Source organism: Apteryx rowi, unplaced genomic scaffold, assembly GCF_003343035.1.
Source record: "Apteryx rowi isolate R43461 unplaced genomic scaffold, aptRow1 scaffold_0, whole genome shotgun sequence".
In the NCBI taxonomy this organism is placed as follows: Eukaryota; Metazoa; Chordata; class Aves; order Apterygiformes; family Apterygidae; genus Apteryx; species Apteryx rowi.
The window spans coordinates 4,216,840-4,231,839 of NW_020447195.1; the positions used below are offsets into that span (position 1 = coordinate 4,216,840).

The window sequence follows — 15,000 nt, forward strand, 5'->3', positions numbered from 1 at the left end:
AGAGAGAAAAAGAAAGAAAAGCCAACCAAAAAAAAAAGAGAGAGAGAGAAAGAGAGAGAAAGAAAAAACCTAGATCTCTAAAATAAAATAAAAAACCAAACAGGTTCCTATCAGTGAAGTGGAAAGGAGGGGGGCAGGGGAGGCTTGTCTGGGGGGTGTTGGGGAAAGCAGCTGAGAGGCAGAGGCAGAGAAACACGACTCAGGAGCGTCTCAGGGCTCTCGGATCTGGGGACAGAAGTGAGATTGGAGAAAGTAGAGCGATGCCAAGGAGGAAACAGCAAGCACCCAAACGGGCTGCAGGTAAGGAGAAGCCATCCCCTTACACAGCCTCCGTGTCTCTCCACTCCTTCCACTCCTACCCCCCATCTTTATTATTATTTAGGGTCACCCTTGCTTTTCCGGGCTGGATCTTTATTTATTTATCCCCCTCCCCCTCCCTTCCCCTCCGTAACTCTAGCGAGCCAGTTTCATTCCCGCTTGCCAAGCCCCCTCCTCGGGCACGGGCTGTGCCCGGCGCCCGCGGAGCCTCCGCGGAGCCCCGCGCCCGCGCTGCCCCGGCCAAACTTCCCCCCAACTTTGCGCGGCGGCTGCTCGCCGGCCCGCGCCCTCCCGCCCGCCCCTGCCCACTTGCGCCTTCTTCTTTCCCCCCCGATTTTTGTAATGCTGGTTTTGTTTTTAGAAACGTGCGTTTCGCGGAGAGGGTCGGTGTGGGTAACCTTTTATTTCGCCGCGTTTCTGGTGGCAACGCCGGCCGGGCGTGTGCGAGTGCGCGAGTGTGTGCTGCGTGTGCCTGAAATAGTGCAGGGACTGTCTCTGCTGAGGAGCCCGGTGGGGAAGTTCAGCCTTTGATCATCAGTGGTGAAAATTGCAACAGGAAATAAAATGAAACGTTCTGACTGTTAGAAGACAATCCACATTTTCAAATCAAATTCTTCTTTTGTTTGCTATCCGAGTTGATATATTTGCACATGCCAAGTGGTTTTGCAATTAGTATTTTTTTTTTTTAAGAAGAAAATAGTTTGCAACTTTGGAAGTGTTTTGTTTTGTCATTTGCAGGGTGTTCTTTTTCTTTTGGGGGCCAAGAAAAAGAAACAGATGAGTGGGCCTGTATAGTAAATCTTTTCAAAGAGTTTTCTTTCAGGCTGCTTAATTGCTTTTTATTTTTTTTTAATAGTGTGGTGGGGTTTTGTTTCTGGGAAGCGCAATATGGAAGTTCATTTTTCTTCTGCCAGACCCACCCACTGAAAAATCAGCTTTCCAGTTGATTGCCAGCTTTGATTTGACATTTGATTGATCACCTGTCATCTTGCTGCCTTTGATCTATTCATTCTTGATATATATCAATAAATCACTCACCATGGTAACCCAAGTGCCAATGACGTAAGGCTTGCCCTCTAGATTCTCTTAGCCAGACATGCACAATTATTATCTTGTTTGGCTTTTAATGTAGGCGGGTTTTTCCCCTTCTTTTTTTCTTTATGTCCTTCCTCAGATTAGTTCTTTAAAGAAAACTATTTTTTATGTCCTCAGTTTAAAAACTGTGTACTAATTTTTCCTTCTCCTTCTGAGTATTTTCGTGCTTTAGCATATTATATGTGGGACAAAATGTATGGGCAAGTTTAGTGGCACAGTTGAATAAACTTTGAAAAGTAGTGCTTGGGATTCATTCAAAGGTAAATGTGATTTTTGGGAGACTGGGGCGGGCATAACTTTTATAAACTTACACATTTTGCCGTATTCATATAGGTGTAGGAGGATGGTATGCAGGCAGAGCCTTTTGGGACATGACCGATGCACCTATGCAGGTTGCTAGCATGTTTCCTGGCAAGCAAAGATCCGCTTTAACTATAAATAATAGTTAAGATAGAAATGCATACATATATATGTATTCGGAAGAACTCTCTGATGAGTTGCTATTACTGTTTATTCACAAAGAGGCTATCTTTGAATAAGGCATTAACGTTTTCAACTTGCAGGATAAATAGCTATTTTTTTCATGGATGCTGATCATCTCAGTGACAGTGCTAGAATTGCTCCTTTTTTCTTTCTGTCAGGAGCATGAGGCTTCATTTTATTTTGTTTTCAAAGTAGGATTTTCACTTGGAATGTGTGTAGTATCTTTTTGCAGAAGGGGCACCCTGTTCTTTTTTAGGAACATAGGCTATACAGTAAGGAAATTCTTGCAAGCAAAGCCCATATTGTTGTTTCCCAGGATTTCCCTGCTAAGAATACAGTAAGATATGTTTTTATCCAGAATGTTACAGTATTTTTGAGCGTCTTAGTAATGAGATAGAAATCTGAATGACCACAGTAACGTCTCTCCTTCCCTCTTCTCATTATAAAATGTGCATTGGTCTTCAGTGGTGCCTTTCCTTGATTATATTTGTCCTCAGATCAATGTTGTTTCAGGTGAGCAAAATACTGCAAATGCAGTCCAGTTTCAGCCAGAATAACCGATTTGAAGTAGGTTTATACATTTGCAGTAGTTCTCCTGCTTTGAAGTTGTATGTGTGGGTTTGTGGGGGGTAGGGGGATTTCAAAGAACAGACGTGCCTGTTGTATATAGTTCTTAAAACTGACTTTCATTTTCAGGGATAGTACTGGGGTTTTGTTTTGTATGGTGAAAAATACCTCAAAGTGACAGTAGACAGACTGTGCAATAAGAACTGAATCGCTCACCAAGGCCGATAACAAAGCTCCTTATTCCTTTTATTTAAAGGAGTTAGTACATTATATATTACTTAATTTTCACTTTTATTTATTTTTACTTGCACAAGTTCAAAGGTATCAGTTGCACTGCATTTTGTCTTGATGGCAGCAGAGATATTGAAGAGAAGTTTGCAACTTTTAGCTTCTTTAGGTAGTTCACCTCCAACGGAATAGAAATGATAAAGCCTTATGATTCTGGACATGCCTGCTTTTGTCATTGCTTAAAATTAAATACTATGCACAACTGTAAATAATTACTCCCATGCACTGACTTTGAAAGCAGGTTTCTAGTTTGATTAATGAATAATGTAAAGGTTAGAGAGAACCAGCAAGTGAATCAGAAGTGAAGTCCTGCTGCTAGATGAAAACCTATCTAGAGAAATATACATGGCAATTTTGTCCTTTTCTATTATTAATTTTAAGCCTTGTATTCCTAAGAAATATGTTACAGACCACTGTAATGAAACAAGGTAGTGTAATTGGATAAATGGGGCACTATTTATGTTTGATGATGAAGATTTTAAATCTCAAATTATACTTTTAAAGCTACTTTATTTCACATCAACACAGAAACAGTATGAAATACATTTTGATCTTCGCAAGGCTCAATCTTTTTTTTGAATTGTCATTCTTTTGAGATCACCGTTTCCATTTCGATAATTCTTAAAGCAGGTATTGAGGTCTCTTTATATCAGCACCTGCTTTAATATCATACTTCTGTTTACAATAAACAACCCATTTGTGTTGTTAGCTTTCAGCCAAATGAATCACAAAGGGCTTTACCAGCCGTGGGCCTAATTTTTCTCTTGCTCGGGTACAAATCAAAAATAGCTTCACTAACATCAGTGCAGTTGCAGTGAATGCTATCTATCTATTCCGGTGAGCAAGAAGGGAATCAGGCCCAGAAAGTACTTCGCCGTTCAGTGAAATGCAGCTACCTCTGGGGTAGAACTCTTGTAACAATTCCATAACAAATGGTAATATATTAACAGAAGGGTGGAAAAAGGGTGGGAGCAAAGCAGAATTGCTATTCAGATTTTATTCCTAGGGGTATGAAATAGCTTTCAAACACAATTTCACTGGATTAAACTCTCCTTTCCCCTGCAGCTTGTTTAAATGTGCATATTTTATTTTGTGATCATGAATTGCTAGTTTGCTTTTTAAAGCCTGCGAAGAAGAAGAATCTGGACTTAACGCCTTTACCGGCTGCAATTCTGTATTTCTTCCTTTCTTTCTCTCCCAGCTCCAGTAGGCTATCTAAGAACCAAAGCTGTTGAAAAGTACAGCAGAAACAGATCTCAGTCACATTTATTTTGTTCATTGGAGCTGTAGATGAATAATGCAGTTTTGTTTTTGAAAAAGTCCCCATGCAGCAGCAAACAGAAGACAGTTCGCAGTCATTACTTTAAAGCTGCAATTTGCCCCTTAATAGTGAAGGTTATTTAAAACAGAAACATTTTTAGAAAGTGAAATTCTGCTTCCTTCAGAGAGCAGAGCAGATGACCAGCTAGGTCTGATGTGTATATTCCTGTGTTTAAAGGAAGCAGTGTATACATGTATTAATAACCAGAAGGGTTGTGGCTTTTTAAATATTATTTGTATCCTTTATTACGTGGGCAATAGAAACAGGTTCCAAGCAAGCAGTACTGAGTGAAACTGTAGCAATGGCAGCACTGCTTTGTTTAAACATCCTCTAGAAAAGCAAGTGCACATCAAAACCACCTAAATAGCTCCTGCCTGCGAACCTTTCCGTTACTGTGCACATCACCACGCTGACAGATGACAAAAAAGCCAAGGTGCGCACAAACAAGAGGAGGCTCTACCCAGCGCTTAATTAAATAGAGTCCGAAATAGAGTCCGAAATATCTTTTCCAACTAAAGATCTACCAAATTAGGTGCCGTCTGCATTAAATTCTGGTATCGGGCTACTGTGTCCGAAGCTGCTACGTAATTCGTCCCCATGTCAGAAGTCAGGCCTGAATGGGACAGTTTGAAATCACATTCATTGCAGTTGTTTGCTGATTTCAATTTTAATCTCTCATAGCAGAGCACAGCATATTACCACCGTATAAAGACTGGGACTCACCAAGAGTTCAGACACTGTGACTGTAATATGAAAGACATTTCCGTCAGTAAATGACATCATTTTATAGTACAGTTAAAAGCATATTCATTGTCAGAAATTCTTTTGCGTAAATGATCTCCCTCCTCCGTGCTCTCTAATCGAAAAGCCCATTTTCTTCAAAACTGCAGGATTTTGGTATTTCCTCCCAGACCTTTCTCGTGATTTTTTGCTCTCGTTAGCAGCACCCACCTCAAGTCACTGTTTCCCCTAGATGAGGTCCCTGGAGTTCCTCCGTAGCACAGGGCTATGGTGAGCCTTTCTCCCGTCATTTTACTTCACATCCCGATGAGGACATCACTCCCAGAGAGCAACTCCAGACTCACGGAAAAAAAAAAAAGAAAAAAAAAAGAAAAAAAAAAAAGCTGTCAGTTGCTGTGGCTGCAATTCCCAACTTAGCAGCAGCGGAGGGAATGGAACTGTACTCTATCAATTACAGTTGGAACCAGAGGCTAAACACTTATTGTGTTAAGCTATTGTGCAGATCTTAAGAGCTCAAATGTAAAAAAAAAAAAAAAAAAAAAAAAAATCATGTCAGCTAGTGGATGGAAGAATAAGGCCTGGTTCTTCTAACGGATGACGTATTATTAGTAAATGCAGAGTAAAAAGATTCAAATTCTCTCTATTTACTGCCTCTTGGATTGCAACGTGTGTGTACCATATTAAGCCAAAAAAAAGGGGGACCCTACTGACTTTATTATTAAAATAGCCCTTTTCTCCCCCCCCCCCTTCTCTCTCAGATGAAAATATTTGGGAAGTTTTACCTCTAAAGCATGCTCACGCAAGCAGAGAGACATTTTCATCCGTCTCCGAATCTGATACAGGAGTCAATTGGAAACACATTACACTCTCAGCTGAAGTCTTACATTTCATTCGGGCAAGAGCAGTAATTTTTCATTACCTATTTAATTACAATAATTTACATGAGAGTGGGCCCAGTTCTGCAGCTCTTACTCAGCACTTTGCTTCAGTGGGTAACTGGCCTGTGTAAAGACTGCAGATGTGAGGCTGGGCTGTTTAGCTGGAAAACAAACTGTTACTGAAAAATACTTAGAGTTAGTGTCCAAAGAGGGACCCAATTCTACCGTTAAGCTTTTAAACACATGCTGCCTTTGAAATCGAGGGAGACTTCTGGCAGTTAACTTATGTTGCTAATGGTTCCCCACTCTTTTCTGAAGTTCGTATGACTGATACTTTTTACTTGTTCTGCTAACTTCCCTTCTAAAATGTGTTTCCCTTCTCTGTGTTAATTATTGAGTGCTGTTTCTTGGTGATCTGGTCTTTTAAAGAATCCTTTTTAATACATTATGCTATGTCCTGCTCAGCAGCAGCAGCAGCAGCTCTCACCTAAATCATGTAGACTGTTTTGCAAATCAAAAGCCTAAAAGTTTCATTTAGTTTTAGACACTAAAATCGGTTCTTTCTCATTAAGGTGACCTCTCTCTTGAGGCTATTAGGTCTTGGCGCCTACATTTTTAACCATGTTATAATAACATCTTTTGCAGCTCAGRATACCTTGATAGTGAGCAGTATATTTTTAAGGTTTCAAGGAGAAACGCATCACAGAAGCACGCTGTTTCCCATTAGATTTGCACATCCCTCTTTAACTGTTGCAGCCTTTTCATTCGTTACCTTGTGAGGTTTTTCAGGAGAAAAGAAGTGGAAAAACTGGTCTTATGATCTAAGTGTTGCATTAAGTGTTTAGTTTAGAAAAATGAAGAGAATCTTTGTTTCCCTAAAAGAAATGGTTTTTTTCCTTTTGCCCTAGGAAAAATAAAGTCACAACAATAGTTACAAAAGGACAGGATTAGATTGTGAAAAATACGTAGTTTATAATGTGCAGCGCGCAACGGTCCTAGGTACTGGTAAAATTCCACAGCCAAATGAACAGTATTAAATGTACTGGAAGTAGATCCGCTTTATGTTCACACCCGCACACACCTGGGAAAGGGGTAGGTTAGTGGGCAAGCGCCTGCCTGGGAGAGGGATGCACAGTTCTTAGTGATACAAGCTGGAAATCGTGGTTGTTTAGAGCACTTTTCAATTATTCCACCAATATTTGCCCACATGTTAAAATTCCTATGATGTTAGGAGTTACGTCCACTGAAAGTCCTCTGTTAGTGTGTATTTGCTTTAAACCCACAGTTCCTGGAGTCTGGTGATTATCCAAGTACCCCGTATGCTTTTTAAAAGGAAAATGTATTTAAAACCCTTTGCTATGGAACTAAAAAGCTTGAAAATATGCAATCTAAAAGTTCTTACTCTAAAAGAAATATACCATGAATCTCAAAGTTATGATTTTTAACATCTCATAATTTTCAGCTAGTCTGATTATTTTTGAGGGTGTGATTTGTGATTTTTGGCCATATTGCTTCTGACTGATTCTCATGATGAACTGTGGCTTATGTTCATGTGTATATAATTATATACACGCATATACATAATACAGTAAACAAAACACATAACATAATGATGGAGTGGAGTTACTTGAATAGTAGCTCTGAATTTGTATTGCTATAAACAAAGCAGTTTGGGCGTTGAAAGATCAGACCATTGGTTCTTGAGGAGTGGCTTTCAACTGAAGTTTCACGGAGATTGTTTTTTAGTGGCAATTAAATCCAGAAAGTTAATAGCCAGTAACTGTTCTTTAAAGCCTAAACACTTGCAAGACCTGTGAGGAATGCACAGCCTGCCTTTTTTCAGATATAATCGGGCTTGACTTTATTGAAAAAAAAATTACAACTAGCAACATTAATGCTGTATTTTTATTGTATTAATGTAAATGAGATGCTGGCTTCCTTCTTTCATCTCCATGGCTTGTATCTATTATAGCTGTGTCTTATTCCTTTCCATGTCTTTTCTCCATGTATTCTGTCAACTGCTATCATCTAATGATACTGGGACTCATTAAAGTTACTCACGATGCTAAAGAGACTATGGGAAGCATCCTTAGCTCTAGATGGTTATAGAAAAGCAAAACTACTGAACGTATGGGCAAAATCAATCCAGACCAACCCTTTCATTCCCATTTTGGATAACCCTTAACATTGATGGGTGAAATTAGAAGAAACAGCTTGCAGGAAGGGCCATGTACTGGAAAGAACAGGTCATTTTTAATATACATCCCTACCTGGCAAAGATGAAAAGCAATAAAGTTTTAAGGAGCTTTCTGGCTCTTCCTACATCTCTCTCAAAAGACTCATTTAATTGAAAAGCCTGTTGTGCTTGTTTTTATGTATGTAAAAGAGAAAAGGGCCAATTTTGCGCAAGGCCTAATATTCTTGTATAGTATAATAAGAACTCTTTCTGGTTGCTTTTTAAGTCTCTCTGTTCATATAAAATTAAGACCCACTTATCTTAAATTGTAGTAAATCTCATCCAGTATTGCTTTCATAACTTAAAAAATGCTATTAAATATTCCCAAAGCATCCTTGCTAGAGTGATATTTGGTCTGTTTATGTGGGATCAGTGCACAATTTCTACTGAAATAGCAGCAGCACACAATTCTTGTTTTTAATGAAAATAATTAAATTCACTGGGATGCCTTGATAGCAGAGACTTTTCTTAGTGAAACTCTGCTTAGAGCAGATTGGAATGGAAATCTAAATGCACCAAAGTGCAGTTCAGTATGTGCAGACAATAAATCCATTTCTATCACTGACCGTCTGCTTGGACTGAAGTCACTTTTTTCGTAGAAAGGGAAGATTTTACTCTGAGTTCTCCATATATAAATAATTTTGTATAAATTACACCGGGAATCACYATCTCAATTCACCAGGCCTACAATTTTTTCTGTACATGTAGGATCAACTCATTTACTTCCTACAATGTGAGTGAACTTCACAGAGAAGAGCTGGATCTTTTCATGATGTCCAGTTTTGCAGTGAAGAAAAAAAAATCTCTACAGATGCTTTTTGGGGAAACGACCCACTCCATAACCTTTTTCTGGATGGTATATTGGTCTACCAAAATTATTTTTATGCCTTTTTCAGCCACGTCATAACATTTATAAGCACAGGCAAGTAGCATTAAATTAACATGTGAAAGGAGAAAGAAGCTAAGTAGTTATATTGATCATCTGTAGCATTAAATGCTAAAAAATTAAAAGCTTTCTAATGCTTTTGATTAGCTGCATGGTTCTTGCTCGTATATATGTGCTTTGATAGGAAGTGGAGTAATATTTCTTCACACTTAACACCTTTCTTCTGAGGATTTCTTACTAATGCGGTGTAGTCCTCAAAATAACCCCAGTAAAGTAGAGTATTTCCCCCCACTTTACAAAACGGCAAATTGAAGCCTGGAGGTATTAGCTAGTTTCCTCAAGGTCAAACAGCAGCTTTGCTCCTGCCTCCCTGCTGGAGCCCTTCTGCTGGGGCATCGCGGGAACGCACCAGGAATGGGACGTGAAGCCAGATTTATCCRTTCTGCACCACCTCCTGAAGCCCAGGAGTTCCCAGGAGGGGAAGGGCTTGTGGTCAGGGAACGCTGAGCTCTGTGAACTTCCAAGCCAAGGGATCTTTCCTAGGGGATAGTTTTAGGCAGCATAATTTAAGTTCCTTAACTTCCCTAAATTATCCTCAGATGCATTTTTGGCCTCTGGTAAGTGTCAGGACTAGAGAATTCATTTACAGTTAGTTTTCCACCCACATCCTGTTCTACGTTTATTTTGTTCAGACCTGGGATCTAGCTTTCTATTTCTGACAATATATCATATATTACCCTGAGAGATATAAGAAACCTAGTATAATTATTACTTAACAGGACAAACACATTTCCCCACACACAGAGTGCTGGTGGTGGCTGGAAACTCCAGGCAATAAACTTTGATGCCCTGATTTTTGTAAGGCAGCTTCTCAAGTTAAGTGTGTAAATCCTTACATAGGCATCTAAAAGAGACCCAAATTTTCCAAAGGATTTAGCATTAGGCAGTTCCCACTGGATCTTGCTCAGGTCCCTCTCTTGTGTCAAGAGGAATCATAAACCTAGATCAAGGGTAGTGTTGTTTTTCTGAAGTGGAAATGTGTGTGTTGCCTATAAAAGAAATATGATGCAAGTAATAGCCTATGGATTCATTAGGGATTGTTTATGTTTATTTTCACATGGTATTACCTTTCGAGAATAGTCATTTGAGCCATTATATTGATAAGAACTCAGAATAAATCTTAGGTAGTATAGGGCTAATCTGCCGTACCTGAGAGGCCGCCTGCTGCCCTCTCTAACACAGTCCCGATCCTGCTGGGCCAAGGCGCCAGGTAGGGCTGCCTTCGCTGGAGCTGGGGCTTGGGAAGCTCTCCCATGGCTCCTTTTCATGTGGAAATTAATGCTTGCCTCTATTTCTGAATAGTAGGTTATTAGAGTTCATATGCAAATTCCCAGGATGGGAATTTGGCTCTCTTTGATAATTGATATAATAATATATATTTTTAGTGGCCCAAAGTCCTTGAGCTTGAGCCTTGTATATGTAATTTATGTTTATTTCTTACTGTTATTAACTGTAATTTAGTGGTTGGAGCCTTTCATTGCCTTAGATTGAAGGGAGTGTCTCTATCCCATTGCCCCTCCACAAACAATGTCCTTTTAGGGTTCCTTATCCTGTATTCTCGCCCAGACATTTCCTAGCCTGTCAAATACTGTCATTTTATTCCTTACAGATCATTCACAGAACGTCTCCTGTTGCACACACAAATAAGGAACAAGTGCAATCAAGATGCATCATTGTTTAGCATAACAAATAAAAGCCTATCTGTGCAGATTTCCCTTAAAGCATCTCTTAATATGTATTGTCAAAATGTCTAAAGATGTCTTTTACTCATAAGCATTTAATTATTTGTGACAATTAAACTAATATTCAGAGCAGGAAAAAAATGAGGATATTAAATATTTTCTCTTGTCAAAAGCTAACAAAACGTCACCTGACATAGCAAAYTCCCTCTATTTTGGATTTCAAACATCCTTTATAACTGAAAAAGCACTTGAACAAAATTCCAGAGACCCATTTCACAACCCTGGATTTTGCGTGTATTGGAGAAAATGGTATTTTTTAAACCAGTCCAAAATTTAAGGACACGTCCTTAAAGCATATATCAGTAACGAGCAGCTGAACACTCAATGTTTGAAAAGGAGTTGCTATGAGTTTTTAAGTCTGCACTTAGATTTAAGGCCAAGGTCCCTCCTGGATGAATCGGGGGCTCAGACCTGAGTTTTGTAGCCTACACTGATTATTCTTGTATTTGTGCATGAGAAAAATAGCTCAAATAGCACAGACCATCGGTGTGTGCTGGGTCTGGAGGTGTAGCTGTTGTTGCTCTTCCCTGGTGGTGCCTGTAGCCGGCTGCGTTGAGGCAACGTGCGTGGACGGAGGCAGGAGCGAGCAGCCCGAAGCAGAAACTGCCGCAGCCAACACCACGGCCGAAGGCTCGGTGCCTTCACCTCTCTGGCAGCCTTTTGCGGCTGTAAGAGTTGAGCCATGTGGTAGCAAAAAGGAAAATCGGGAAAGAGCTCGTGAAGAAGAGAGAGACGAGGGAGGTCCTGAGAGCCCCATTAGGCGTCTGGATGCTGCGGAGCCACGCGCTGCGCAGACCTCTGCGCTACGGGCACGGCAATTCCCCTCATCGGGGTTGTCTGATGTTTCGGGTTGGATTTCGATGGTTTCTGACGTTTCCAGACCTGAGCTGCTCAGAGCAACAATTTCTATTATGGGCATCTAGGTTTCCCTTCATAAAATATTCTTCCTGAAATTTAGGGAAGGATGTTGTTTGGCAAAAATTACAAAGACATACGTCAGTTTGGTTTTTTTTTTCAAAGTTGTAGTACCACTGTGCTTTCTGGCAGTGACGGGAAAAATTTCCAGTGATATCTTCTGCTTTACCTGAGCAAACCCACCCAAATTTGTCCAACTTTTACAGCCCAAAAGTTGCCGTTGCCGAAGAATTTCTAACAGGTGACACAGCACTGCCCGAGCGCGCCGTCTCCACCGCGCAGGCGCCATTCGCAGGGCAGTCCCATCCCCTTTAAAATCCATTCTGGGGATATTTGTCTGGGGATAAACAGGACCCAGCGCGGTGGCGGCGGCGGCTGGGGGTGCAGGCAGGTTTGGGGACGCCACGCGGAGCACGGCCGTGGGACGCCAGTGCTGGGAGCCGTGCGAGGCGTCCGCTCGGCCGGCTGGGGCCGCGGGGCCGCGAAATGGCCGGCCCCAGCTCTCCCCGGAGGAGCCGCGCCGCCCCCCACCGTGCTGCCGTGCCGCAGGTAGGCCGGAGGCGCTCGCGGAGGCTGCTGTACCCGAGCGAGACGCTCGGAGAAAATAGGAAGAGTAATGCCAAGAGTTTCGACCGCAGATAGCTGTCTGGATAAAAAAAGGGCCTGTTCGGCTGAGGCCTGTTCTCGTGCCGCGACATGCAAGTGGCCAAGGGCGTCACTGCCTGCAAGTGACCCGTGTGTGTTTCGGCGGCGGCTGGGCCCTCGCAGCTCTGCCTTTGCTTTACTTGGGGGTTATTATATTTTATTTATTGCAGCATGGGAGGTTTTCCCTCGAAAGTGAATCTTTCTGTTGGGAAGTCAGTGACAAAACCTCAGGCCGGGGCAGTGAGGGCCAGCTAGGCCGCCCCTGCCCCCTGCTCTCCGCGTTCGGCAACGCAGATCCTGAGAATGGTAATCTGGAAAACAGCCGCCCTCACGTCGCCCCTGTGCTTTCCCGGTGAACTTATTAGAGGCTTTATCAGCTTGTGATTCAGGTTAAACAAAGGTAAATCATCTGGAGAAATATTTACRGCGGGGGGGGGGTATGTTATGATGACATCTGCATCTGGTTTTCCACTTGTTTTGTATTTGGGACATTTTACCTTAATCGTTCCCAAACATCTCTGCTAAAATCCCTTCTTTTGTTTTTTATCACCTATGAGGTATAGCCGGGCAGGTTTCGATAGGTTCGTGTCCGATACACCTCCACTGGCAATCTGTGTGTGTTAAAGTGAAGTACTCAAATTTGTTGTTAGGGTGAATATATTAGAAGTCTCTTTCTTGCATTTATCCTCTTCCATGATAACTGTTTGGCAATATTCAGGTTCTGTTAAAATGTGATATTTTCAATGCACAAAGTATGTTCAGGGGAACAAGAGAGTGATTATGAGTTTCTCCAAGGAAATAAGCATCTTGCAGCCACCATCCTGCAATGGGGAAAGTTCTAATACATGACATCTATATAATTTAACCTAATAATTTTTTTTCTTTTGCAGTGATGTAATGGGGAGAGTGACCTGGACTTTGTAAAAGTTCTCCTACTTACTTCAGATTCCCAAGGGCAATGTAACATTCTAGACAGTGTTTTATATGCCCTGATTAAAACGTAACATATTTTTGCATTTCCTGTGCAGTGACCTGTTAGTGCTCATAGGCAGAACACTTAAGGAACAGTTACAAGGAGACATTTCCAAATGTGCCTAATATGTGAGAGTTTTTATAACATTCTTATTTCATTTGAAATTGCAGCTACAGCAGGAACCATTCAGATGGCGCATTGATTTAACTTTTTAATCCACTGTTTTGCTACGTCAAGTAAAATAAATGTTTGTTTTTAGCTCTTTTTTTTTTTTTTTTTGCTTTGCTAAAACTCGTAACTACTTTCTTTAAGCTTGGGATTCTAAAGGGAGCCACATTATCTGAAATTTAAAGCTTGCTTTTTGTAGCCGCTTTCTCACAACTCCCCCAAGGAAAAAAAAAATACAAAAGTACAACTTTAGCAAAAAGGGCTTTTATATCTCTATCAATTATAGAAACACCAGCTGCAGTAGATTACAAATGTGTTTGGCTGATTGTGATGGTGTGTGGGGAAAACTGTCACAAGGAGATTGGATTCTGCTCTCCCCGGCACCGCCGGGTTGTCGCATAGCCCCACGGCTGCCGCGGCCGGCGCTGTCAAAGCCGGGGTGGGCAAGGCCAGGGTCTGCCTCTCAGACTGCAAATTACCTATTGCCAGATCTAGCTGGGTACTTGCTAGGAAAAAGAAATATGGAGCTGTCGAATCTGACCAGCAGGGCTACCCGTGTGTCGTTGTTTGCATGTGTTTTTCTGTGAGCTGAAGCAAAAGCAAAGCCCATACTTCTGTAGCCTATGCTGGAAACCTCTGGGGAGGATCACTCAGGTTATTGTTGTTCTTTATTCTTTATATCCAAGAAATTTTGTTTACTTTTACTTTCTTGAAGAACAAAGAGGGGGAAAAAGATCCCACACAGCAGAAATAATTGTTTGACAGGCCCCAAATGGTGGAGTAGTTGGATGCCATGAAGAAAAAAAAATACGATATCAAGACAGCAATGCAAGATGGACAAATTAGCATTTTGGTGTTGCTGAGCTCAAGAAAAATGAATGTGTCAAAGTGTGCGCAGGTCATATCACCTCACTAATATCCTGGGGTAAAAGGGTAGCAACTTAAAGGCTTTCAGTTGGTCAGCGTCTTGGTTACTGTTTCATTTAGCTTCTTGTACTTTGAATCGCTGGGGGAGTACTTGGTTGGGCCCTGGTTTATTTAACAAAGAGAAACTGACATATCAAAGTTCTGTGTATATTTTACAGCGAAAATGCAATTTTCTATTTTCATTTAATCCCAGGAATGTTGGCATTTTCCAGGCTRTCAAACAAATGAGTGCATTGGAGGACATTTAGATGTGTCTATCTAGTTCATCTATCTAATCTACCTCATTTCTAATGTGCCCATCACCCTGGTGTCTAGGTAGAAAGTGTCTGTCCTTTTTTTTCTTTGTGTAAAGACACAAAGCTTTTATTGGCTGTGGTAACTTAATTGAGTCCTGAGAGCTTTCCGATTCATCTGTAAAAATAATAACAAAAACATTATCAGAAAGTGATTCATTTTTGCACTCTTACTCAGAATTTCCTTCCTCTTCTGAATGTTTTTTGGCTAGCTGGTTATTGTTGCCTTATCTAGAAAAGGCTACATTTCAGAGGTGTTGTATTAAATCGGAGTTTTACCTGAGTCAGCGATGACTCAAAACTTCATCTGGCATCTAAAGCGAAATTCACTCATGCCCTCTAACTTCCTCCCGCTTTTCTCTGCAGAAGCTGACTTCATTTACTAAGCCACCTTGTTTAGCAGCTGCATCTGTTCTATGACCCTTTGCCATATAAAACATAGGTAAAGGTAATAAAAAGTAATA

General features: G+C 41.0%; 1 protein-coding gene across 2 annotated transcripts in view; it reads left to right on the plus strand.

Moving 5' to 3' along the window:
- The first annotated feature begins 97 nt into the window (after positions 1–97).
- TSHZ2 (teashirt zinc finger homeobox 2) overlaps positions 98–15,000 on the plus strand; it is a 224,448-nt gene continuing 209,545 nt past the window's right edge. For both annotated transcript variants that reach the window (XM_026057836.1, XM_026057846.1), the window contains exon 1: positions 98–300. In XM_026057836.1, the coding sequence (XP_025913621.1) occupies positions 261–300 (40 nt within the window). In that variant the 5' untranslated portion in view covers positions 98–260. The remainder of the gene's footprint in view (positions 301–15,000) is intronic.